Source organism: Asparagus officinalis, chromosome 8, assembly GCF_001876935.1.
Source record: "Asparagus officinalis chromosome 8, Aspof.V1, whole genome shotgun sequence".
Classification (NCBI taxonomy): Eukaryota; Viridiplantae; Streptophyta; class Magnoliopsida; order Asparagales; family Asparagaceae; genus Asparagus; species Asparagus officinalis.
This window is the reverse complement of record NC_033801.1, coordinates 15,335,848-15,361,442: the sequence shown is the minus strand read 5'-3', so window position 1 is coordinate 15,361,442 and position 25,595 is coordinate 15,335,848. Positions and strand designations below refer to the sequence as shown.

General features: G+C 36.9%; 1 protein-coding gene across 1 annotated transcript in view; it reads right to left on the bottom strand.

The window, feature by feature from the left end:
• LOC109851385 (callose synthase 5) overlaps positions 1-25,296 on the bottom strand; it is a 29,251-nt gene extending 3,955 nt beyond the window's left edge. The window contains exons 1-36 of the mRNA XM_020421471.1: positions 25,081-25,296; positions 24,887-24,987; positions 23,614-23,735; positions 23,404-23,500; positions 23,167-23,277; positions 22,947-23,075; positions 22,763-22,855; positions 21,457-21,548; positions 21,253-21,379; positions 21,013-21,150; positions 20,859-20,935; positions 20,691-20,778; positions 20,479-20,607; positions 20,291-20,405; positions 17,900-18,237; positions 17,124-17,176; positions 16,975-17,035; positions 16,741-16,822; positions 16,613-16,662; positions 16,444-16,530; positions 12,377-12,499; positions 12,202-12,296; positions 12,028-12,112; positions 11,802-11,962; positions 10,765-10,888; positions 10,510-10,604; positions 10,278-10,401; positions 10,048-10,199; positions 8,574-8,683; positions 8,331-8,456; positions 8,186-8,254; positions 7,902-8,091; positions 1,053-1,164; positions 855-974; positions 656-771; positions 482-565 (exon numbers count right to left, since the gene is read on the bottom strand). Coding sequence (XP_020277060.1) covers positions 482-565; positions 656-771; positions 855-974; positions 1,053-1,164; positions 7,902-8,091; positions 8,186-8,254; positions 8,331-8,456; positions 8,574-8,683; positions 10,048-10,199; positions 10,278-10,401; positions 10,510-10,604; positions 10,765-10,888; positions 11,802-11,962; positions 12,028-12,112; positions 12,202-12,296; positions 12,377-12,499; positions 16,444-16,530; positions 16,613-16,662; positions 16,741-16,822; positions 16,975-17,035; positions 17,124-17,176; positions 17,900-18,237; positions 20,291-20,405; positions 20,479-20,607; positions 20,691-20,778; positions 20,859-20,935; positions 21,013-21,150; positions 21,253-21,379; positions 21,457-21,548; positions 22,763-22,855; positions 22,947-23,075; positions 23,167-23,277; positions 23,404-23,500; positions 23,614-23,735; positions 24,887-24,987; positions 25,081-25,270 — 4,166 coding nt within the window. The 5' untranslated portion in view covers positions 25,271-25,296. The remainder of the gene's footprint in view (positions 1-481; positions 566-655; positions 772-854; positions 975-1,052; positions 1,165-7,901; positions 8,092-8,185; positions 8,255-8,330; positions 8,457-8,573; positions 8,684-10,047; positions 10,200-10,277; positions 10,402-10,509; positions 10,605-10,764; positions 10,889-11,801; positions 11,963-12,027; positions 12,113-12,201; positions 12,297-12,376; positions 12,500-16,443; positions 16,531-16,612; positions 16,663-16,740; positions 16,823-16,974; positions 17,036-17,123; positions 17,177-17,899; positions 18,238-20,290; positions 20,406-20,478; positions 20,608-20,690; positions 20,779-20,858; positions 20,936-21,012; positions 21,151-21,252; positions 21,380-21,456; positions 21,549-22,762; positions 22,856-22,946; positions 23,076-23,166; positions 23,278-23,403; positions 23,501-23,613; positions 23,736-24,886; positions 24,988-25,080) is intronic.

Genomic DNA, 25,595 nt, shown 5'->3' with positions numbered 1-25,595 from the left:
TTTTCTTTTAATCAATTGATAAAGCTTCTAGGCAACTTGCCGTGGTTTTTCCAAAAAAGGATTTCGTGGAAGTATCTTTGTATACAGGTAACAGGTGTACTATGAGTAATTTATCATTAAAAATTAAAATCACCAAGACATTAATAAATGAGTAAACCAATCCTTAGGGAGCTGGCACATGCTGTTGAGTAAAATAATACTATCCAGGTGCTTCAAAGAATATTAGCAAGTATGGTGAATTAAAGAGCAATATAGTGAAATATTAATGGACCTAACTTTTAGAAATATTATATTATCTTTATACCATACTTTTCCACAATGCATGGAAGTTAAGAAAAGATTATTTTCCCATGTTCCCATAGAGCAGCACCGGTCTTCCTACGTTAATGGAATCACATAAGATGGATATACCTGCACTTACCTCAGCATAGATAATCTAAATTCAGTATATCAGAAGGAAAAAAGAAATTAAGAAACTTACTTCAATGGACTAGCAAGAACTCTTTGACCAATTGTTACAAAACTTGTCTCCTGGTTTGACATGAACCATGCTAAAGATGACACCCTACCATACAAATTCAATCAAACGTTAAGCAGATATATAATTCTTATTGTTCTATAGAAACAAAGTGATATGTAATGAAAACTATTATACCCTCCAGTAAAGATATGCTCACGAACACCAAGAATGGTTGGCTGTCGGACTCCATGATTTTCATTGAATTCTTCCAAAAGATTACGCATCTTAAGGGCTTCTTCCAAGTAGTTATCCTGTAGGGTACATAATAATGTTACATTTTCATCTAAGGGTATCCAAAGATGGACCTGCAATCACATAGAATTTTTCAAGATACTTGATTCATATCAATGGTTTGGAGAGCCTCGCCACGGGTGAATACTATTGCATGGTTCTGATTTTCAGGCTTTCCTTCACCAATCTTTGCTGGTCCTGGTAACTTAATGCGGTAGATTTCCTTTAAGAAGAAATATAAACCACATTAGAAATTCTGCAGCTAGTATTTAGCATATGACCCAATCTGGTTAATTTTTACCTGGTCAAGGTTATCAACTGCTTTAACTAGTACAGAATAGTAAACCTTCTGCACCTTGTCTCCATCGCTTTCTTCAACTTCATCAATATATGCTACACGAAGAGCAGGATAACTGTATTTGCAGAATACAGACTAATTAGTAAAAAAAACATAGTACGACAAAAAAAAGCATGCGGTTGTTAACATAGTTTACAACGCTGGAGTATTTTTACCATAAAAACCCATTACTATTCTAAAGATAAAACTAAGCTTGAAAAAGCAGTCTTTTCTGCTTTAATCCAGCTTAATTTTGGTCTCTGCCAAGCCTTTCTTCAGGGTGTAAATAGGCCTAAATATATCTAAATAAAAGGAATCAACGTATGTATATGGATTGTTGTCCAATTAGGAGCCCTAGTTTTCACCATAGAAAATTAATTATAATACATAAGAAGATATAGATTTCAGTAAGTGATATAGTTAAGAAATTCAACTAGCAGATGGAATTAATGCTGATAACAATTTCATTGTTAAAATGTTTCTACTTGCTACTGTAACCTCACTTCTAAAATGTTTCTGCTAGCTGCTGCTGAAAAATTCAATCTAGCCTTTTTGGATTCGTAATGCAAAAGAGGGCAGCTAATACGCTGACATTTGTTACACTTCCCATGATACATCCAGCCTCTTAAACAGCTACAATCTCAGACTAATGATTTTTATTGACATGCATAGTATCATTCACCATAAAAAAAAGGAAAAAAGGAAAAAGGAAAAAAGGATCAGATTACAATGTATGCCAATCTTGTCTATTCTTGTGAGTTCTGTATGGTTATCGAGATATACGTCAGCACATTTTCACAGGGTTGGCTCATTTAACTGACTCTGCTTTTTATCTTATAGTCTTTTCCACGTAAGAAATCTTAGGCCTGCTAATGCACCAAAACTAAAGAGCTAATAGTGAGGCTTGAGGGATATATTTGTTGACATATTAGTATAGTTAAGGGTCTTATTTGTAAACTGTATTTGTAGGGCCTATATAAGCCCATGCTATCTTATCTATGGAATTAGGGTTTCATATTCTTTATGGTATCAGAGCAAGGTCCAAAACCCTAGCCGCCATCCCCCTCTCACCCATCCGACCCCCCACCCCCCCCCCCTCCCTCACGGCCTATGATGCACGGACACGGATACGGGACACGGATACGACACGGACACGGATACGGGATACGGAAAAATCCAAAAAAATAGGATACGGAGATACGGCGAGGAATTTTTTTTCAAATTATTATTATATATAGAAAATTTTATAAAATTCAACTAACAATCTAAATTATGAATCTATCATAAATAACAAATTTGTAAACAAAAAGGAATTGGAGTACATACTCATTCTATCACAAAATAACAAGTTTGTAAACAATTAAGTATTTACATGTTTATAATTTATTAGTTAGCATGCAAATTACTATTTTAAGCTCTTTTTCTAATTATACTAATTAATAAGTGTCAAGACTGACTTTGTTTTTCTTTTTACAGATTATACTTAGAGTTAAAAGCAGCAATGAGCAAGGATGAAGGATCAATAAAAAATTCCAACACAATTCCCAAAATAAATATCTGTAATCCATTCATTAAATATGTATATTCATTTGTGTAATAATTCATTTGTGTAATAATTTATTGACTAACAAAATTATTGACTAACAAATAATTCATTTGTGTAATAATTTGTTGGGACCGGGTACTTACCTGAGCTGGTCGCGGCGGGGGAGATACACCCTTGCAGGGAGGAACCTGGAGGGTTACTTGACAGGAGAGGCGACAGAACCGGAGAAGGACTCGGAGGGAAGAGATGAGTGAAAGTCCACTCATATGTTGGTGTACATCTGGCTTCTCAACTCGTTGGTCCCGACGATTGCCGCCACGGTGGATGGCATTGAGAAGGTGAAGGACGTCTGGGAGAAGTTGAGGAGGACATATGATGGAGTGGGGAATAACCTGAGGGTATTCCGGATCAAAGGAGAGATCGACGTCACAGTCCAGGGAGAGAGGACTGTACAGGAATATGCTACAGAGCTAGAGCGTCTGTGGCTGGATTATGATCATTTTTCTCCCCGGGCTAGCTGCAAGGACCCGGGATGTAAAGAGCGGGAGGCCTTTCTACAAGAGAGGACTATGGTGTTTCTTAAAGGATTGACATCAGAGTTCGCTCAGCGAATCGCATTGCTGCTAGCTCAGCCGAAGATTCCCACGCTTGAGGAGGCTGTCTCTGCTATGATCCAGGAGGAGACTCGCATTCGGCTGCAGGCGGGGACAGGTGGACTTCCTGTGGTGAAGTCAGCACTGGCAGCCTCTAACAACACTGGATAAGCTGAGGTGGTCTTTACTGAGGAGGACCGTGTTCTCCTGGCGATACTAAGGAAGAAGCAGCAAGTAGCAGGCGATGGAGACTTGAGGAGTGGGACTAAGGAGGCATCCACCTCGTTCTTGGTCAGAGGCAATACTGCTACCTATGCTCATCCGACCAAAGGTACTGATGACATACATGCTCTTGCTTCTATGTCTCCTGACAGATCATCAGCATGGATAGTCGACTCCGGTGCGTCTCGTCATGTGACAGGTAATGCTAGTGAGTTCTCATCATATACTCACTTAGCATCACCTGATAGTATTCAAACAGCTAATGGTACATTTCAGCCTGTGGTTGGTAAGGGTACAGTTGATTGTACTGGTTCTGTAACTTTGTTCAATGTTTTGCATGCTCCTTCCTTTCCAGTCAATCTTTTGTCCATTAGTTCTATCATCCTTCAACTAAAATGCATTATTTTTTTTGATATTCCCAAGATAATTTTCCAGGAGAAGGGGACAGGGCGGAGACTTGGGACTGGCACATGACGTAGTGGACTGTGGTATCTGGATCATGAAGGGCTGAATTCAGCATTGGTGTCAGTCATAGAGGAAGCAGAAGTAGGATCTAAAATGAGTGCTGAAAATGAGTTAATGTTTCATCACCAGCGTTTGGGACACTCATCCTTTAGTGTTTTAGGTAGATTGTATCCTTCGTTATTTGAGAAAGCAAATAAACAGAAACTTGTGTGTGATGCATGTGAGTTTGGAAAGCTTACTAGAAGCTCTTATGTTAGTTCTGGTCATAGAAGTTCTCATACATTTGACTTGGTACATTCAGACGTTTGGGGGCCTTGTTCCACAAGTTCTATGAATGGATACAAATATTTTGTTACATTTATTGATTGCTTCTCTCGTGTTACTTGGTTATACCTGATGAAGAATAAGAGTGATGTGTTTGAGTGCTTTCAAAACTTTCATAGAACTGTTCAGACTCAATACAGAGCAGTGGTGAAAGTATTGAGGTCAGATAATGGGACAGAGTATATCAACAGAACGTTTGAAGAATATTTGTCAGCTCAAGGAATACATCACCAGACTATCTGTCCATACACACCAGCTCAGAATGGGGTAGCGAAAAGGAAGAACCAACATCTCTTAGAGGTTGCTAGAAGCATGATGATCTCTATGAATGTCCCAGAAACATTATGGGGACAAGCAGTATTCACCGCAGCAGCGCTGATCAACAGAATACCCTCGAGAGTGCTGGATTGAAAGTCTCCGTGTGAGATATTGAAGGGAGATAATGGTGGGATTCTTCCACTTAAAGTGTTTGGCTGTGTGTGCTTTGTGAAGGACAACAGATCATCTGTCGGGAAGCTTGCCCCTAGAGCTGTGAAGTGCATCTTTGTGGGATATTCTGCTACTCAGAAGGGATATGTTTGCTGGAGCCCAGTGGAGAAAAGGTTGTTTGTGAGCATGGATGTGCACTTTCGAGAACTCGAGCCGTATTACACCCAGAAGGTAACTTCATCCGCTAGTAACTCGCCTAATACTAGAAGTATGAGGCGAGAGGAGGAGAATAGTGAGAGATCGGTGAACAATGTGGAGAAATCTATTTCTGTATCGATTCCTTGGGAAGAAGAATTGGTTGAGGAGGAGCAGGAGAATGATGAAGAAAAGAAAAATGAGACAAGAGGTGTTAGGCCCACTGTTCAGGGGGAACTACTAACCTATAGTAGGAAGGACAAGCAAATTGCAGGAACAGTACCTACAGTGCCACTAGTACTGCCCAGTCTCTTGCCAACGCCTGCCCCGACTCCTGAAACACCTACACCACCACCAGTTTTATCCCAAGGTGATAACGTTCCTCTCCCTACTGATAACATTCCTCTCCCTACTCCTCCCACACCAATATCAGTACGGAGGACTACTCGTAGTAATGCGGGAAATCCTCCCGATAGATATGATTGGGATCTTGCCCAATTTGTATCATATTCTAACATCCACCCTGCACATGGGGCATTCATTGCATCATTGGACTCTGTTACTGTACCTAACAATTGGCAGGTTGCTAAGAAGGACACAAAATGAAAAGCGGCTATGCACGAGGAGTTAGGCGCTCTTGAGAAGAACCGCACTTGGAAGCTAGTAAAACTACCAGAAGGAAAGCGAGCAGTTGGATGTAAGTGGGTCTTCACTGTAAAGCAGAATCCAGATGGGCAAGTTGAACGCTACAAGGCTCGTCTGGTGGCAAAAGGGTATAGTCAGACATATGGTATCGATTATGATGAGACTTTTGCACCGGTGGCAAAGATGAGCACTGTTCGGACCTTAATCTCTCTGGCAGTAAATGGTGGATGAAAGCTACACCAACTAGATGTGAAGAACACATTTCTTCATGGAGATCTAGTGGAGGAGGTTTACATGGAGATACCACCAGGATTCGGTACAGAACAGACAGTGGGAAAGGTTTGCAGATTGAAGAAGTCTCTCTATGGCTTGAAGCAATCTCCCCGTGCTTGGTTTGACAGATTCAGACGGGCTATGATAGGTATGGGATACCATCAGATTAATGCCGATCATACCGTATTCTTTCGACGGAGTGGAGGTCACATCACTATGCTTGCAGTATATGTGGATGATATGATTATTACAGGGGATGATGAGAAGGAGATTGCCCAACTCAAAGTGAGACTGGGTAAGGAATTCGAGGTGAAAGATCTTGGCTTGCTTCGATACTTTCTTGGAATAGAGATAGCTCGAGGAGCGGAGGGGATCATCCTATCCCAAAGAAAGTATGCACTGGATCTTCTCAAGGAGACAGGAATGTTAGGGTGCAAACCTGCAACTACACCGATCGACCAGAAGTTTAAGCTGGGTGCTGAAGCTGGAGAACCAGTTGATCGTGATAGATACCAAAGGCTGGTGGGCAGATTGATCTATCTGAGTCACACTCGTCCCGATATCTCTTTTGCAGTGAGCGTGGTGAGTCGCTACATGCACGATCTGAGAAAGGGTCATATGGACGCTGTGTACCAGATTCTAAGATATTTGAAGAGTGCCCCCGGAAAGGGGCTGATATTCAGAAAGAATAGACATGTGAGCATCGAGGGTTATTGCGACTCTGATTGGGCTAGCTGTGCTGATGACAGGAGGTCCATCTCAGGATATTGTATCTTTATAGGAGGCAACTTGGTCTCGTGGAAGAGCAAGAAGCAATCGGTGGTAGCGAGATCAACAGCTGAAGCAGAGTATAGAGTCATGGCCTTGGGAGTTGCGGAGTTATTGTGGTTGAAGAGTATGCTGGTGGAGCTAAAACTGGATCAAGGAGCAAAGATAAAACTTTGGTGTGATAACAAGTCAGCCATCAGTATCGCCAATAACCCAGTGCAGCATGATAGAACCAAACACATCGAGATCGATAGGTTTTTCATCAAAGAGAAGTTGGACAGTGGACTATTGGAGTTAAGTCATGTTTCAACTAAAGACCAGGCAGCAGATTGTCTGACTAAGGGACTTAACTCAATAGATATGATTAGAGGATGTGACAAGATGGGCTTAGTGGATATCTTTCGCCCATCTTGAGGAGGAGTGTTGACATATTAGTATAGTTAAGGGTCTTATTTGTAAACTGTGTTTGTAGGGCCTATATAAGCCCATGCTATCTTATCTATGGAATTAGGGTTTCATATTCTTTAATATTATCCTATTCTACAATTCTCCTGTAGCTAGTGGATCTTCTTTGTGGATGTAAACTCTGTTTTTGTTGCATAGACTCCGCCACTACAACACCGAAGTCCCAAAACTGTGATGAGGGTTGAGAATATATTTATCTACTTTAAGAGACTTGTTGTTTGAATTAAGAGGTGTTAACGTAATTATCTTGATAATAATCACTTTTATCTACTTCGAATTGAATAGAGAGAGGTCTCAATATCATTTTCTCTACCTTTATGTGCTGGTAAAAATTTTCTGATGTCCTGTAAATTCATGTGAGGCAAAGAGGAGCAGAAGGAGACTGGCTCATAACTAACATAAAGTACCTCCCTAAAGTGAAAATCTTCTGAAAAGTAGAATAAAGTCATGTGAGGCAAAGAGGAGCAGAAGGAGACTAGCTTATAACTACCATAAATTACCTCCCTAGATGTTTTCATGGACAGAGCTGGGAAATTTTGCAAAGCCAGCTACTTATTAATAATAATTAAGTTGTCCCAGTTAGATGAGTTGTGCCAATAGAACATCAATGTTATAAACACAAACCTTATCCAAGAAGTACCTCAGAAACATTCCTGAGGATGATTATATAATCATTAAGGAGCATTGCATGGTTTGAGTGAAATCTATAGAAAATGTTTTAATGTATCAAACGCAGAACCATACAAGACAGCTGGTGTCACAATACCCTTTATAACGGATCAAGCAGACACCATCCTATCATAAAAGGTAGTCCAACATCATCTGTCATGAATGGGTCCCCTTTTTTTGGTCTCTTCGCATTGATCATACCCAAAAAAAAACACATACTTGACCATAAGGTTTAAAATGTCTGTCGCTCGGCGATCTCCAGACCGTTTCTGGTTTCCGTAAATTTGGCAAGTAGCAACATATGTGAATTTCATGTCTGCTACTGCCTCAAGTTGAGCAGATAGAGATCGCTGGCTCTTCTTTTCTTCCTCTTCTGGACCAGTCACTGCTTTATACCCTTCCAATATTTCTGCAAGTAAAAAATGTATATACATATATTATATACAAACTACAAAGGTTAATAACCACTTACATGAAAATAATGAAAAATAATATGTATTTACCGCTTTCAGTAGCCATGTCAAGAAAAGCCTGAAGCTTCAAAGCTCTTCGGTAGTACATCATACCCCTAACTGAACCAGCAGAATAATAATGAGAAGTATCTTCCAGCCTCTATCAAGTAATGATGAAAATATAATCAAAATCAACCTGTTCTGCTCAATGTCTGCCCTCTCTGAGAAGCCCAGTGACGCAGTTGTAAGACATTTTCTTCATTTTCCCAAACTTCACTCTCTCTCTTACAATTGATTCGCTCCATAAAATTTTGCCATTCATCTGACACAAGTAATGACATGATGAAGAAAAAAATAAAATTTATTATGAAGAGGCATGCAACACATAAAGGATAACAAATTAAGTTCTCTGATACATCCAAAATGCTAAGTTTAAAACCTGGGTAAATTTTTTGGAGATAGAATATGATTGATATGCCGTCTTCGTTCTCCAGCTCAAGGTCGCTCTTAGAATAAACAGTTTCTTCACTATAATAAGGAGTCATAACACTGCCATACATCCCATGAGTAAGTAAACATACAAAAATGGGCAATTATAATCTGAAATTACATTTAAGTGTGGCATATAGCTGATTTACACTAAAAAATAGTGTGATATTCAGATGCCGTTAAAGTTAAAGATAGACGATATTTGGTCTTGGACATTCCAGGCTACTGTTCTGAAATTTCTAACTGAATAGTGAATATAGCCAAATATTTGGCTTATAAATAACTGCACAACCATTAGTGTTCAGAGAGATGGTTTCAGCAGATTCTTTGGGAATATCACTAATAAACCCACAAGGTGAAATGCTTATGCTATAATCCATTTTCTTACAACTTACAAAAATGCTTCAGGAAACAAGGAAGATAAAAACTGAACATTCATTATAGCGTATTTTAATACCATGATGTTGCAATTCAAGAAAATATATAGGTATGTGCTTGGAGCTCATATCTTTATAGTCTGGTCAACATATATCGAACTAATCAACAACCATATATCAGTTGCTTTCCCTCAAAATTGGAAGCACACGTAAGAGATTCCCATAGCATGTTTATCATATCAAAGATTCAGACCTACACACCCCTGAACATTTTGGTAACTTTATTTTTAAAATAATGTCCTAAAGCTTACAACTCAAGCCTACTAATACTGCATGCATAAATGCAATATATAGGAATTTATCTATACAGAATTATGTAATTGTCTTAGCTACTTGCCCTATTTTGAATGTATTTCTAAGATTCTATTTAGGATTCCTTGGTGAAAAGAATACCATTCTTGCAGAAAGATAATATTTTGTTAACAATTAACTTTGAGGATGACATATTGGGTCTATGACCTATTCCAAACAAATATTTCGTCACTAAGACTTAGTTACAACAATAAGAATTCTAATGAGTTAAGCCAATTAATGGATGTAAAAACATGTAAGTAGATTACATGAGCAAAGTTTTATTTTTATTTATTTATTTATTTATCCATTTGAGATTGCATGAACAAAATATTGAATCCACATAGCACAATTGAGCATTAGTTTCTCTATTAATACCTGAGCTCATAAAGTCAACCAAATCATTATAGAAGTAATAAGTACTTCACAGGGGAAGAGTTCAAAGAGTAATCACACGGAAAGTACAACTATCTATACCTACGTCCATTCTTCTCTTCAACAAAAAGGATATGACTGTATACTTTCACCATAGAAGCATGTGTTACTATTTTTGTTTAGGATTTCTAAAGAAGGTAGCAGTCAAAGACCATAATGAGATAGCTACTGATGATCACACCTTTGATCTAAAGATCTGTGATCACTACGATCAATGTTAATATTTTTCAATTTTATGATGAGATCAATAGAGCAATGAACCTGAATGACAGCATTTTGCGGACCCGTGGGGCACGTGGCATGTTCATAAATAGAGAGTTAGTAAAGAATGTTATCCTTCTCCGAGCCTCAAGGTTTGTGGGCACATCAATAGCAGACTCTTTTACTGTCAGTAGGAGGTACAGGCGTTTAATCTGCAACAAAATTGCAACATTGTTATTTTTTGGCATTTCAGGAAGAGTTACAATTGCATTGCATCAACTTTCATGCACCTGTTCTTCCCACTGTGCTGTCACTGGCGGAGGAAAGAGTATGGCAGGCTTTGAACCTGTACCCGCAAAGAGTTGTCTCCGAGGAACAGAATCCTTATTACCATGACCAAGCTCAACCAACTCACTAGTATGACATGTTTCAAACATCAATAAACAAGCAAGAAAATTAGGACCTTGATGAATGAGTTTGAGCCCTAATCCTTTAAGAACTTAGGCAAAAAAGTTCACTAACCGGATCTCATTAAGCATCATATCGCGAGTAACTACTTCTAACATGTCTTGTAGTAGCAAAACAACAGTGTCACGCTTAGATGCATCACTTTCTTTCTGCGAAATGGAAAGGAAAGAGTAGATAAAATTCCACTGCCTTAGTGAAAAGTATTGCAACACAGATACATCACTTTAACTACCAAATAGTGTTATAAGACTCGGTTTGGTATTATAGAGAAAATACATATATATGTCCTTTACTAAAAATTGAACTCACCAGGATCTCCACAAGCTCCACAAATTTCTTACAGAGGACTGGTAGAGCTTTCAATTTAAAATTGGCAAGAAACGTGTTCTTTGAAATGCTCATTTCAATCTCTCTGATGATGATGCCAATTATTCTGTAACCCTCATAGTAAATCAAGTAAGTAATTCATTCATACAGTAAAAGACAAAATAACAGCAAATTTCCCTTAATACGCTACAAGGACATATCTCAACAAAAATGAAATCAGCATTACGATAAAATAAAATAAAAACTCTAGAAGAAGAAATTAAGCAGAACTTTCACTGCCATGATCCATATTCAGTTGTGGAATCATTTCATAAATTGAACTGGGAGGATTAATGGGGAAATTTTTAGATAAGTCTTGCACGGCCTCCCTATATGAATGAAGAGATCGTGCTTAATTATAAAACTAACATAAGATGTAAAATTTAAAAAACAACTGTTTCTTGAAACTTCAATATCTAAACTCACAAAAAAGTGAAGGTTAAATTGAGATTCAGAAGTGCAATTCATTAAATTTTCCTAGCTAAGCAACTTTACACCAGCTTTGTACCATAACTAATAAGCGATTATCACTTATTCTTTTCAATGGGCCTTTGGGGTTGGTGGGTTGAGGACATGTCAAGTACCAGCAACAGAATAACTCTACTTTGGAAGGCTCCAGGGGAGAAATCATTTATTTTACACAGGCTAGCCACCTGAAGCGACTTCCATGGGAACTCGTGGTAAGGTGGAAAATTCCAGGCCAGCAGAACCATGGACAAAACAGAGGCTTACTATAAATGATATTTTGCCGATAGAAAACATATTTTTCATGACAAAACTTTGTTTATGCGTCCAACAAAAATCCACTGAAAACTCACCCTGAGCAAGAAAAATTAGGCAAAAGGGAGAATAAAAGTTTACCACTAGAACTATTTCAATTTTTTAACATACCATAAACTGAAGAGATGTACCAAAAATAAATTCCTACAGGCTAATAATTTATAACACAAATAACATAAAGCCAAAAGTTTGTGACATACCTTTTTTCATTCTCTCCAACCACCAGAAGGTTGAGCACAAGTTTGAAAGACTCATAAACTTCAAGCACAGCAGATTTCATATACTCATCAGCACAGATGCGTTTCCAGAGATCAGAGTCTCTTGATCTAAATTGAGCAGCCATATCCAACGCTATAGGAATCTGCGTTATTAAAAAGTATTAAAATCTAGTAGTATTAGCAGCATCAGAAAGGTTTTGACAGATACCTTGCTCGCAAGCAAGAAAGGTGGCCATTGTATCAGATTAAGGCTTGGATCTGATGAGTAGGGAACTAGTAATAAATCCATTTCCCTGAAATACACAAAAATGCAAGTTCAGTTCTAAAAGATAGCTCAAAGAAATAGAAAAGACAATGATAGTAAAGGAGTCTAAAGCTTTTCCTGTCACTTATAAAGTCTTCTTCCCGGAAACTGCATATCACTTCATTCCATAATTGAGCAAACTTCGCAGCTTCAGTTCTCTTACTTGGTGAAGCCTGAAATGCGTTAAAGATGGAACATTGAATAACTGCAGGTATGTCATTGAGAACATAATTTATTTTAATCACAGAGCAACCTCATCAAAATGCTTTGATAAAGAAAATCCTCGTTTCTTTTTCTTCCCTGATGGTACCAAATAGGCATTACAGGCTCCAGGTATAGAATGGAATCTTGATCTCAGCATTCCCAGTGTCCGTATCTACAAAATAGTTATATATTATATACGCAAGGTTAATTTTCATCAGCCTGGATCATATCGAAGACATTAATATGATCAAAGAAAGGCACAAATACTCAACCATGTTTGATGGAGTTGTAGAAGAAACAACATGGTAGTTTGGTACATCTAGTGTGACCAAGCTCTTAAGAAGTTTGCAGTTTTTCTTATGACAGAGCATAATAGATCCAGAAGAATCAAATGGCTCGTCCATGAATAGCAGTGATAGTACAGCAGATGTTACATGAACAGAAAATGTGTGCATACATAATGAATAGCGCAAAAAACTCTGTAATATTTTTCCAAACAAGCTTGAACAAAGTAGGATATACAATAAAATGACATCTCGAAAGAAAGAAAATCAAGGAAACCAGTCACTAGAATAATACTTTTGGCAACATTTGCACAATACATATTGGCTTCACCTAGTGGAAGTACACTAGTCCACTCTAGTTGATGGATACCTATAGATGCCTTGAGCCTTGGACGCTCTGCATGATCTGATGATCCGCAGAAGGGTTTAATCTCGACTGGGTTCCTAAGCGAACGAGAGACATAAAACCCAACAAACAGCACTTTTGATCATATACAATGGCCATAATAACTTAGAGATAAATGAAATGCCTTTCCTGTAACTCCACTGACAAATAATCTATATGTTGCATTCTCCAGCTCAGCTCCAAATCTAAGAGCAACTTTCAGATACAACGTCTATAATAACCTAATCTAACTTTTAAAAAAAATCTCTTCAATGATGCAATCTACTGCATAGCGTAGCTAAGTTTAGAATGAAACTTTTAGAGCTAATCATGCTTGTGTACCAAAAACTTGTAGGGAACTTAAACGGCCACCAAGATGTCTTACACTTCATGCTACTTATAGTACACAGTTTCCTCCAGCTGCATCCATTATCACTAGATAGCAGAAGCACACCTACAACTTTCAACCCACCAAGAGAAAACCCCTCACCTTACTCAGGCCTATTCAGTTTCACACTTTCACCCCGAAAAAAAAAGCCTGAATGTAACTTGATGAAGAAATTTAAGAAGATACCTTGAAACTCAAGCAAATTTGATTTCAGGAATTAATTCTGAATTCAGTATAAATTCTATGAATTCCCTATGCTTCCACCTTTCTAATTGCACTTTAAATCTGGCCTAAATATCCTTGTGTTCTGAGCCCAAGAACTTGAGATTCCTTTTGAAGTATAACTATACAAACCCCTTTAAATCATCATGGAAAGTTCTAATCAGCCAAAAGGTTATTGCTTCAGTCCTCGCAATAAAATATTTCAGTATTTTTATCTTGTCCAAATTGGTGACGAAGGGAATGAGGTCAACAGGGTGTACTATTATTTTCTCTGCCAACTAGTAACAATCAGTCCATTGTCCAGCTATTAAATCTTTTTTGTGCTAAATGAGATCTTGTTGCAGCATCAAAGTTCGGAAATTCTTTTGGACAAGGACCGGTGACGATAAAATATAGAAAATGGAAGAAAGGAGCAATAGTGTTCTAAGAGGTCATTGTAAAATGCATAAGCTTGTCAAGATAGAGTATTTAAAGTTCCTCATCCTATTTTCTTCTCAATGAACTTTGAATTCCTCACTACCCTTTTCAGTTCCATGAATAGAATCTCAGCTAAAGCACAGTTTTCAACAGTAGATCAACTGAACTCTTAAAATGCTAATAAAGAGATAATTCTGATAATTATGGGAATCATATTGGTACTCCAGAAATTTCTGGAGCACCTTGGAGTGTCAAAGCTCTCTACCCTGCCAAAATTGTAGCCCAAATCATTTACCAACATAGCCTCCTTACTCCCTCAATTTGTCTTGAAGCAATCCCAAGGAAAGCACTCATTATAGGCAATGTAATAAACTGAATGAGCCTGTATTCTAGTCTGTCTGACTCCCTTTCTTCCAGCAGGGAGGAGTTCACATTCAGAAAACAACTCTGTTCTTGATGGTCTGAAGAGGAAACCTCATACTCTTCAGTGATAAATTTACTGAGACATAGGATACATGAACAATTAAATTCTGCCATCAGCTCCTAAAAGAAAAAATACTTGATATAAAGACTAGACGTAGGCAACAAATGGTCCAGTGAAACAAATTATTCAGATGTGCAGCTAGTCGAGAGAAAAAATGAAAAGAGATAAACCTCAATTTCTTGTAATGATAGAGATTACAGCAAAATATATGACTGGATACATTATTAAGTATATTTTTCCAGGTAACTTCATTACTCATCTTGCACATGATGTTATTCGGTAGAGAATTTCCATATGTAACTCTTCCAGTTGTCCGTAACACCTAGTTAACTGCAAAGCACCTATGATCAAATTTATTAATGTTGGTTGTAACATGTCAGGATAAGGTCTTTTACAAAAAAAAAAATTATTTGCTTTTGTGTGGTAAGAAGACAGTCGAGCGTGAAGCAACGTAGGTAAATCAGTTTTTTGGATGACAGTACTTTTAGTAATCTCCTTGAGATTTAGTGTTTTGCAGTGAAGACAAAAAAGAACTCTGCTTCCAGGGTAATTAGCTGGGACTAAAAAAGAAACAATATGACATATATGAGTTCATAACAGAACTGTATTCTGTTTGTTTCTGGCCTTGTAATGCATGGAAATTGCATCATTGAGTTCATCCAGAAGGACCCTTAAGTTTTACCAAAGTTGGAAAAAAATGCACTACATAACTTGTTATTTTGCGTTACACAGTGTAAAAACCTTAAATGTTGTATATTGTTTTCAAATAGCTCAAACACATTGTAATTCTACACTGTTACAATACAGAGGACACTACTTCAATAAAGTACATTATTTCAATATAACATCTGCTATTTCCATATAACATAGGCTATTTCACTATAGCTTGTAATAGAGCCTTGAGATTATGTCCTTTCTTTTGTTTTGTTTAAGACTTGATGAAGTTAAGCATTTACATTTGGATTATTTTTTTAGGCCATATGGTTCATGCTGCCACTATTGATTACACAATTATGCATGTCATTGTGAAATGTGAACTTATGCTTTATGAAGAATGAGATGAAAGTGAAATTATGAATGGATTAAGATATATCTGAGCATTTATTGTGGTACTTGTTTGTAAATTAATATAGACTGTAATTTTTTTGGAGAAAATAATAGACTGTAATTAAATTTTAGAATTTTACTTCAAATATTTTTTATGTAATGAAATCATGCTCCTAATTTATATTTATTATGCACATTTCTAGACCTTCTTTAAATGAAATAAGAACAACATGTAATCTACGCTATGTGTTATGTTTTATGCACTTGAAGCTATCAAGAGGGCGAGTGTAACATTATACGCTATTATTCTTTTCAACATTGAGTTCAACAGTGTGACATTCTCTCTCTTCTGTAGTAAACAATTCATGGGGCAATGAAAGGAAGGGATAAATAGACATCATTGTGGATGTATATAGCATACTTCAGCTCCTAAGTGAAGTCATGTTAACCTTCAACAAGCTTTACTTATAGAAATCAAATTCTTAGCCTTCTCTGACATACTATATATATATTTAATAGTATATATATATATATATATTATATATATATATATATAATATATATATATATATAGAGAGAGAGAGAGAGAGAGACTTATGTCAACTTCAATGGACCATTACCAAACTTTCTATCCATTGATGATACCTAGTGATCATGCAAGATATGAAGAGTCTTTATATATATATATATATATATATCATATATATATATTATATATGAGTGGATAGTTTGGTGGACAAATGCCTCTTGTCCACTTAAGTTGACATAAGTTCACCTCTCTCTCTCTCTCTCTCTCTTCTCTCCTCTTACTTTATATATATATATATATATATATATATATATATATATATATGATATATATATTTCTATTTCTATTTCTATTTTTTACCTCTCCCAGTCGCCCGAATGCACCAGAGATACCACCATATATGGTAGAGTATACTGCATACCATATCTGAGTATCCATAAAATAAACCTGTAAAAGGCATTAAAAAAAGTTTCATGTGGTATTTGTCAATGCAAAGAATGAAATCATCATCCTATAATTATAGAAGTACCAGGATAACTGGGACCCAGAGGGAAATAAGAGCTCCAATGTTATTTTTACCTGAAGAAATGCATAAATTTTAGTTGTATAATGCATATTAGAAAACTCCATAAACATGCAAAAGAAGAAGTTAAGTACCATTAGGAAAGAACTCGTGCCACTTGTATTTAATATTGCGGATCTTCATTATATCTTTAGTTGGATTCATCATAGGCTTTATCTGTTAGTCGAAAAGATGTGCATGGAACAGAAAACTTATTAGTTTGAAATGATTCCACGTGTTATGTAATAAATTATTCTGTTAAAGTAGTTCCAATGATTCTCAGTCCTTAGAATAACATTCAGATTGTCTACTCAGATGAAAAGCAATACTTGAATAAAGAAGCTGAAAGCTAATTTTGAAGCCAATAGCAAGAACCAGAACAAGGTGTACCTGAAACGTAGAACATGGTAAGTAATTATGCAAGATGAGGTCCAATAAAATACATAACTCTGTGTACAATTCTTATTCATAGACCTACTTGAAAAGTGCAAACTGACTCTCATGCATACCCCTTCCAACGTAAATTCTTGGCTGAAAACAGGACGTAATAATACAATAAGAAACAACAACATGGGTAAACTTGTAAGCTGCAAAGCATAGAAGGAAGTTATAGAAGCTGCAAAGAACTAAAACAAAGTCGTGGTTAAAGAAAATCTAGTGGAAAAGTTAAGCATAATTCTGAAATACATTCTTGTCATGGTCCTCCATTATGTAATATATGATAAAAACTATTAAGGATGGCGAGAATATCATATATATTAAACTGAAAACATAATTAAAAAAGATATTCATATGGTATAAATCAATTCAGGGCTGTATAAAATAAAACAATGTTGCCACTTCTATTGTATTTAAAGAATTAATTAAAAGAAGTTGCGACATTGTTTATGGCTATGAATCTTACATATTTATTCTTAAAAAGACTGATGATAGATTGTTTAGCCTGACTGGAACATGCAAAGTTAATGGCTACAGCATAGGATATATGATTTCACCTTAGTATCTGACGGACATATTCATGAACGCAGTTATAGCTATGGAACTGTTAACATTTACCAAGTCGATAACGGATCATATTGATGACATAATCAAATCTAGTAATTCAGAAAGCCAGGACTGATTGCATGACTGGCTTCAAAGTCTAATTACTTCCAAAGATCTATAATAATTCGTTTGAAACAACTAAAAGGTTAAATCTCATAACCAAAACAAGAAACAAATATATGGAATATTATAGGATAGAGTTCATGATACCTGTGACCACCATAATAACAACCTCATGATATGCCAATCTGAGTTTTCTATCCATCGTCTGAGCATTGGGAATATGAATAAGATCACAGTTAGTGCATTAGGGAGCAAGTACACGATTACTGCCAAGAGATATAAAGGTGATCCTCCTTTTGCTTGATTGAGCCACTCCGTCAGATCTTTAATTGGTAAATCAACTCTCTTATTGGAGTAATGCAAGTAGAGAAGTGGAAGAATAATGACCCACGCAATACTAAGTAGTATCTTGAGAATGTTTCTCAGCACATCAGTAGATTTCCACCTGTGATATCCAGGAAAGTTCAAAACAAGGTCCAAAACACCTGCCAGCAATTGATCATAAGTTAGATGCCAGAAATTAATAAATAACAGAGAAGTATAAGCACAACCACATTCATCTAACAAGATATAAATAATTTCAAATAAATTTATCAATACCACCCAATACATCATGTCACATAAGGCTTTGCAGATTCACACTAGTGCAATCATGTCAAAATATAACCAAAAAAATGTTGTAGCTTCTTTTACACTGTATATTACAAATACAGATACTGCTATTAAGACTAAGAATACAGGTTATGATATGTGAATGAATCGACAATGTAGTTCTCATCCATATAAAATTTCCATTTGATTTAATGGCGGTTAATAGATACATTTAAGTTTCTGATATCCTATGAGTAGCACAAATGGAGGAAGAATCTTGTTTAGCACAAGCTCATAAATACTCTTGTTTCTCCAAGGAAATGTAATAATTGCCAAATTTCTGAAATTTAAGATGGTATTCAGTAACAGGGTCTATTTAGGTTTATATTTCAGGCTTCTCCCAAAGAAAAATTTGCCCAAGAGGAATTCCGTTGGATTATAAATTTCAAGATAACAAGACAGTGATGGACGCCCTATGTTGCATGGGTAGGTACCGGTACCAGTACCAGTACCAGTACAAATACAAGTACCAGTACGGGTATGAACACAACAAATTTGTAAAAGGTAGGGTACGGGGACCCGGTTATATAAATGATTATGTACACATCTATTATATCTTAGAATTAATATTTTATGTGAGAACAAGGATAAAAATTAGAATTCCTATCACCTTTTTATGTTGCTTTTATTATGTGAATTATAAATTGGAAAATCTCTAGTTTTCAAACTAGAAATCCAAACAATCGTTCAAAATCATAATTCGAAACCTGGCATTGTCCATCGAGTCTCAAGGAGTGGATGTGAAGTGTAATATATAGGACAAATTTTTGAAAACACCCAATTTTAAAATTTATATAGCAAAATCGACCCTTTTTGAAAAAAATCAGCAAAACCGACCCTTTTCAGATGAAAAGGGTCGGTTTTGCTGCGGAAGAGTTTTTCGAACTGCACGAGACTAGCAGTCTCATGCATTTCGTTTTCTTTTCGAACTACACTCAGCAGATAGTTTTGAAATGCACGGGACAGCTAGTCCCGTGCAGTTCGAAAAACACTTCCTCAGCAAAACCGACCTTTTCATCTGAAAAGGGTTGGTTTTGCTAATTTTTTCAGAAAGGGTTGATTTTGCTATATAAATTTAAAAATTGGGTGTTTTCAAAAATTTGTCCGAAGATATACATCCAAAAAATGTATGACAAATGTTTTAAATGAAAACATGTATTGTATAAGTACATGCCCGAACAAACATATGCATATATGCAAGGAGTGTCCTAGGAGTTTGGAATGGGTATGGGTACAAGTTAGGTACGTTTTCAAATTAGAAGTACCCAGGTAACGGTGATTGCCTGAGATGCAAAAGTTAAACTTGCAAATGCAAGACAGAGGTTTAGCAGGTATTATTGGATATCCCAAGCAAACTCAAGTTATTGTGCAATTCTGTAGCATATAAATTAGTCTATTAGTTGTTTCAAAGTTTGTCTTTGAAGTTTGAAGGATCTTCAAGTATAGCCTTTTTATGTTGCAGGAAGTTTACAAAATTCTACTCCTGGAAATACTGAATGAAGAGTAAAAACATAGTTTTCTTAGGTGCAATTCTCACACCCATGTATAAATGATTGTTCATCCTTCTTCACCAATTTATCTATTGTAATAAGCAGAATGGACATTCATGAACTGTAATACAAGCAAGCAACTATAGACATTATCGTATGAGCATCGTGCCCCATGGTTTATCAACAAGGGAATGTCAACTAAAGCTATACCACCATCATGCAAGATAATGACTATAGACATCACCAATGCAGCACAAATAACTAGCCAGATCTTTTAATCAAATAATATACTATGTCCTAGCAACAGCAACTAACTGGTACTGTTGAAATTATGATATGTCCAGTGTCCCGATAGGAAAAGTGCTATGTAAAGCAAGCATCTTGAAAGAGTTCATACTCTGCAGGAGGCGAAGGATTGCTGCAGTGATAAAAATGCTGGATATGTTACGGATAGCATCTTTCTGGAATATTTCAGATGGACGATAGTCACTCCAGCAAACAATTATCATTACCTGAAACATTTTCGGCGATCAAAATATTTACCATAGCTAGAATTGAGCAATTGTGGATGGTATACACTAATACCTGTAGAGCGAGTGCATAGAATGTCCAAATACGATCAAAACTGCGAAAGATGTGCCAAAATGTCCTTGTCTCAACAAAGTTGGATTTCCCCAAGCTTTTATGAGAAACCTTTTGAGATTGGTGTTCTCCCTGAAGATTAATAATAGCAAGATGTCAATCCACTTGAGAGAGTGGGAGAGAACAGGAGGGATTTTAAATATGATACATCTTACCTGAACTGCGGGCTGTGATTCCCGTGATGACTTGAAGAACTCTCCATCATCACGCATAGGCCATCCCAACGAAAAACAATCCGTTGACCTGAATAATCAACAAAAATAAATAGAAAATGCAGATATAATTGATAATTTGGATTGTAGCTTGTATAGTATTTCACAGACCAGAAGTATTCATTTAGATCGTCATAATTACACCAGTCGGAATGAGGGGCTTTGCCATGTTTGCCTTTCTTGGCTTCCTGTCAAATTAACATCATTGTTTTACTGTTCTGTCAGTAAAGCAGTTTATTATAGTGCTGACTATCACTGAAAATACCTTGTCTATAACACGATATATAGGAGTGACGACTTTTTTTAAGAAAGCCTCATCGTCCCCACCATATGAAGGTCTGATGTTTTCTCCGGTTACAATACTGACATTGCCAGCCAATAAACCATGTAGCTCATACGCCATCTGAAACACAATGGGAATTAAAATGTTGCTCCAGAACGCACATGAAAAAAGTGTGTGCTTAATTTGTATAAGAGAATTGAAGAATGTAAAATAAAGCCTCACATTGTGAAAAATGTAGGAAAGGCATTCTGGCATGTATCGTATATTGGCAGCTTCACCCCATATCAGAAGATATAGACCCATATAGAGGATCTTTCTCTGTTGGATTTCTGGTTGGGCTTGAGGGAGCCTAATAATCATGCAGTTAAAGCATCAAACTAACTGAAGCATGAAGTAAGATCCAGAACAACATGTGTCGTACCCTACCTTAAGCTATGTTTGCGTCCTAAAAATTTGCACCATGTTTTGTAGTTCTTAAAAATTTTATTCATGACAGCATCAACAGCCCGTTCATCCAGCTGGAGAAAATAAACATAAGGTTAGTTGAGACAACAAAGATCAAAGTAATAAAAGAAGTTCAAGACGGTCTACAAGATAAGTGACTTGAGCAACACTCCTATTTCCTACTTCAGACAAGATTGATCAGATACTAGTAGGACATAATTGAGGATACTGCACTACGCCCTAAACTATTCTCATTCTGCAATATGTCCTGAATGATCTTCATTCACCCCTTTCCCATTTCAAGCAAGTCTTGGCATTATTAGATTGATTAACCTTTTCCAGGAATAATTATGACAGTTAGATGCCATGAATCTTTATCAATCTCTTATTAAAGCAGGATAAAAACACAAATGGGGAAATCGATTTTTTAGCATTGGGTCACCAAATAAACTCGAATCACTATAACTTTTAAATTACTTATCATACACTAATACACTACTTGAGTGTAATAATAGCAAGAAGCATCAACAAGCACATTCCATAAGCAACATATATAGTGCAAACTATCCATCCATACTTACCCAAGTCAAAAACAGTTGAAATCTGTTTTGCATCATTGAACTGACTTCTAAAGTGTTAACTACACATTGATTAATCTTTTGAATGATGGAACAAACTTCAGTCAAGAATTATCTCCACTAAGTCCAAAATCCATCGCATTCAATAGAAGACAACTGTGTCTTATTTTCATCATCATGCATCTTATTTCACCCTAAACATTTAGATCTTTGCAACAATCTATGTTTAGTTTGTAGACATTGTCACATTCTTTTGGAATTCTAGATATCATCGCATTACTTTATGACAATTCATTTCATCACCGAGCACTCACTGAGTGTGCACTTGAAAGTGTAAAAGAAATTTTGTCTAAAATGTTCAAGGAAATAGGATATATAAATTTCAAACTGCAGAAAAAAAATCTCTTATATTTTGTGTTTATACATCTCAATATTGTACATGAAAAACAATCTCAAAGCAAAAGTTTGATCGCATCAAATGCAATCCAAAAGAAGAGAACAAACTGAGGGTGTGTTCTTGATCTCCATGCAACAATTTAGATCTCCATGCAACAATTTAAACTATGTTTAACCAAATACAGGTGACACATAAGAAATCACAGACATATCTCATGGATTAACTTTCACTAGACCACAACTTTGAGATTACTTAAGAGATTAAAAATGATTGCAGATAACATCTGAACTGAAAAGGGAAGAGAAAAGCCTACCTTGTTAAGAGGTTCAGGTTTGGGTGTTAGCCTTATATGAACATTGGAAAGTAGTATAATTAAATTTTCCCTTTGATTTCGTACATTGTCTTTCTGGAGACAAAAAAAAGAACGAAATCAGATAAACGAAAAGTAAACCAGGAAAAAGGGAAGGAGCAGGCATCCTACTTTTGAGGTAGTCTACCTGAAACCCAAACATAGCTCTTAGCCAATCCAGTATATCCAAGTCTCCAGTCTTCTGCCTTTGTTGTTCGAACGTAGACGGCCAGCTCAACCCTCGGGTATTTCGCAAAGCAGCCACAGATGCTTTCACCTATTACAGAAGCATTTTCGTGAGTGTAGAAACAGCAGGGGATGTCATAATATGAAAAGGAGATTGGAGTATAAAACAGGGATGAACAGACCTCTTCAAGTTGCATGATGGGTTGAGAAGCACCAGCAGCATCCAAGGGAAGAATGTTGTATGGAACATAAATTTCATTCTTTTCTTGGACATCTCTGGCAGCTGCTATGATCTGTCAACATGATAGAATTAAGATATCAAAATAAAACCTCACAAAAAGCTAAAGACGCATAAAAACTGATTATCTAAGATCAAATATTCAAGCATCAGCCAACATCGCCAACAGCGTAAAACAAACCTCAGGTGCGACTTCTTCAACTTTCTCAGTCTTGTTAACGGCGCACAGCACTTCAAAGAGCACACCAGCAGTCTGATAAGCTTTTCCCAGCTGGGCTCTGTCCACCCAAAAAAAAAGGCCAACAACAACAAAAAAAAATTAACAAGTATTAACTTCATCCTCAATATAAAAAAATTGTATTACCTAATAGTGGCTCACGAAATAAAATACCTATCTGCTTGTTCACCCTGATCCAAAGCTCTGACATAGTTCTCATAGTATTGCTGGTAGAAACTTTCGATTTCTCGGGCATCACTCTTCTTTAGCCGCTTAGCAAGACTTGGTGTGTTATCCTGTATATGGATTCAAATCATGGTACCCATAAGCGCATTCTAGTAGTCATTACTTACGCTTATAAGTTATCAGGCATGTCTTTCCTAGGTTTCTAATTTCCTTTAGAAGAGATATTTCTCCGCACTCATAAAGCACATATAAGAGCCGTTGTATAGTCTGCTTTTTTTTTTTTAATAAATTGGTTTACCTTTCCTTTTCTTCAAATTTTTTTCTTATAGCTATACTCAGCACTTTGGCTATAAATTTCTCAGAGAGTTATGTGCTTAACTTTCAACGTCTACCTAACAAAAGGAAAATAAAAACTGAAACATCAAATTAGATTCTATAGGATTTTTAAACGATGCGATGCCAAAGAACTACACTATTAAAAATAATTGGGTTTTAACTATTATTATTAAAAAAACATTTCAAATTCCTAGTTAATCTTAAACTCAAAACCCCACTAGGTTTTGCAAGGCTTTTACCCATTGTTTTGCAAGAGTAGAATTAACATTTATTTAATTTCAGAGTTTTGCCCAAAATAAGGCATCGCCTGCACGACAAATTCGACATTTGTTTCTAACTGAAGATAAAATTAAGTAACAACTATAGAAAACTATAAGCTAAAATTTACATCGAAAGGGAAATAACAAATATTTTTAAGATAAAGAAGAAGCGCATCATTTGCCAACCTGCTCAAAGCTTCTGTCTTCATACAATTCAAGAGAAAGAGCAATGAAAACCCTATTTCTTATATAATAATAATATTAACCGGTTCCAGTTCCAGTATTTTACGGTTTCAGCCCCAAAGTTGATTGATAAATGCGGTCCTCACCGTAAAAGATTGCTCCCAAACAACAGGAATAATAGCGTAGACTCAACGAAATAGAGGAGTGTATTTAGAAAATAAAAATAAAATATTTCAAACACGAGTCTGTCGGATTCCACGAGACCAATCACTTCACTCGTCTCGCCCCACAAAAACCTCCCCAAATTAGAAGAAAAAAAAAACGTAACAAATCTCAGTATCGCTTGCATTAAGACAAAAAATCACGATTTATTAATTATTTTGAAACCTCCTCGTCAGCCTAAGTCCCAAAAGGGATCTCGTCACCTCCAGTGAAATTGATCCTAAAGATTAACACGGTAGAATTAGAAGCGGTAATCTCACCCTCTCCAAACGCTGAAGGAGCCCGGTCTTGAACTGCCTTACTCCTCGTCCGCTGGAGCTCGGATCCAGCCTGTGCGCCTTCTCGAATGCATAAAAACGACCTACATTTGCAAAACAGCAAAAAGAAATTACAAGATCATCGAACATTCCTTCCAATAATAGCAACAAATCAAGGATCGAAATCAAGAACTCACACAAGTAAGCAACCCTCGGCCGCTCCGCCTCGATCTCAGCAGCCACCCTCAGAATTGGCGCCACCGGCGCCAGCGTCGAGGGAACCACCTCGTTATCGAAGACCTCCATAGACATCGTCATCATAGCCGCGCTCCTCGAAGGCCGCGCGAGAGCCCCTGCGGCGCCCGACAAGACTCCGCTTCCGGCCATCGCCGACAATGCGACAGACTCAGCTTCCTTCTCTCCATCGTCATTACTCAGCTCGCTACTAGTGATCGCGTTTCTCCACGGCGCGATCAAACCCTAGCCAATAGGCGGCGAGACTCGCGCGAGGATCGAGATGCTTTTTCCTCCGCGCCGCCGAGATCGAGCCCTTACACCTGCAGATCAATTAGCTGTTACGTTCGAATAAGAGAGGATAAATTTGGCGGGAAAATGGGGACCATGGAACCTTTCGTTGTAGAGGAGAACGAGAGGCGGAGAGGGCGAGAGCTCGTGAGCGGGAGAATGGAGGGCGATGGTGTTGTAAAAAAGA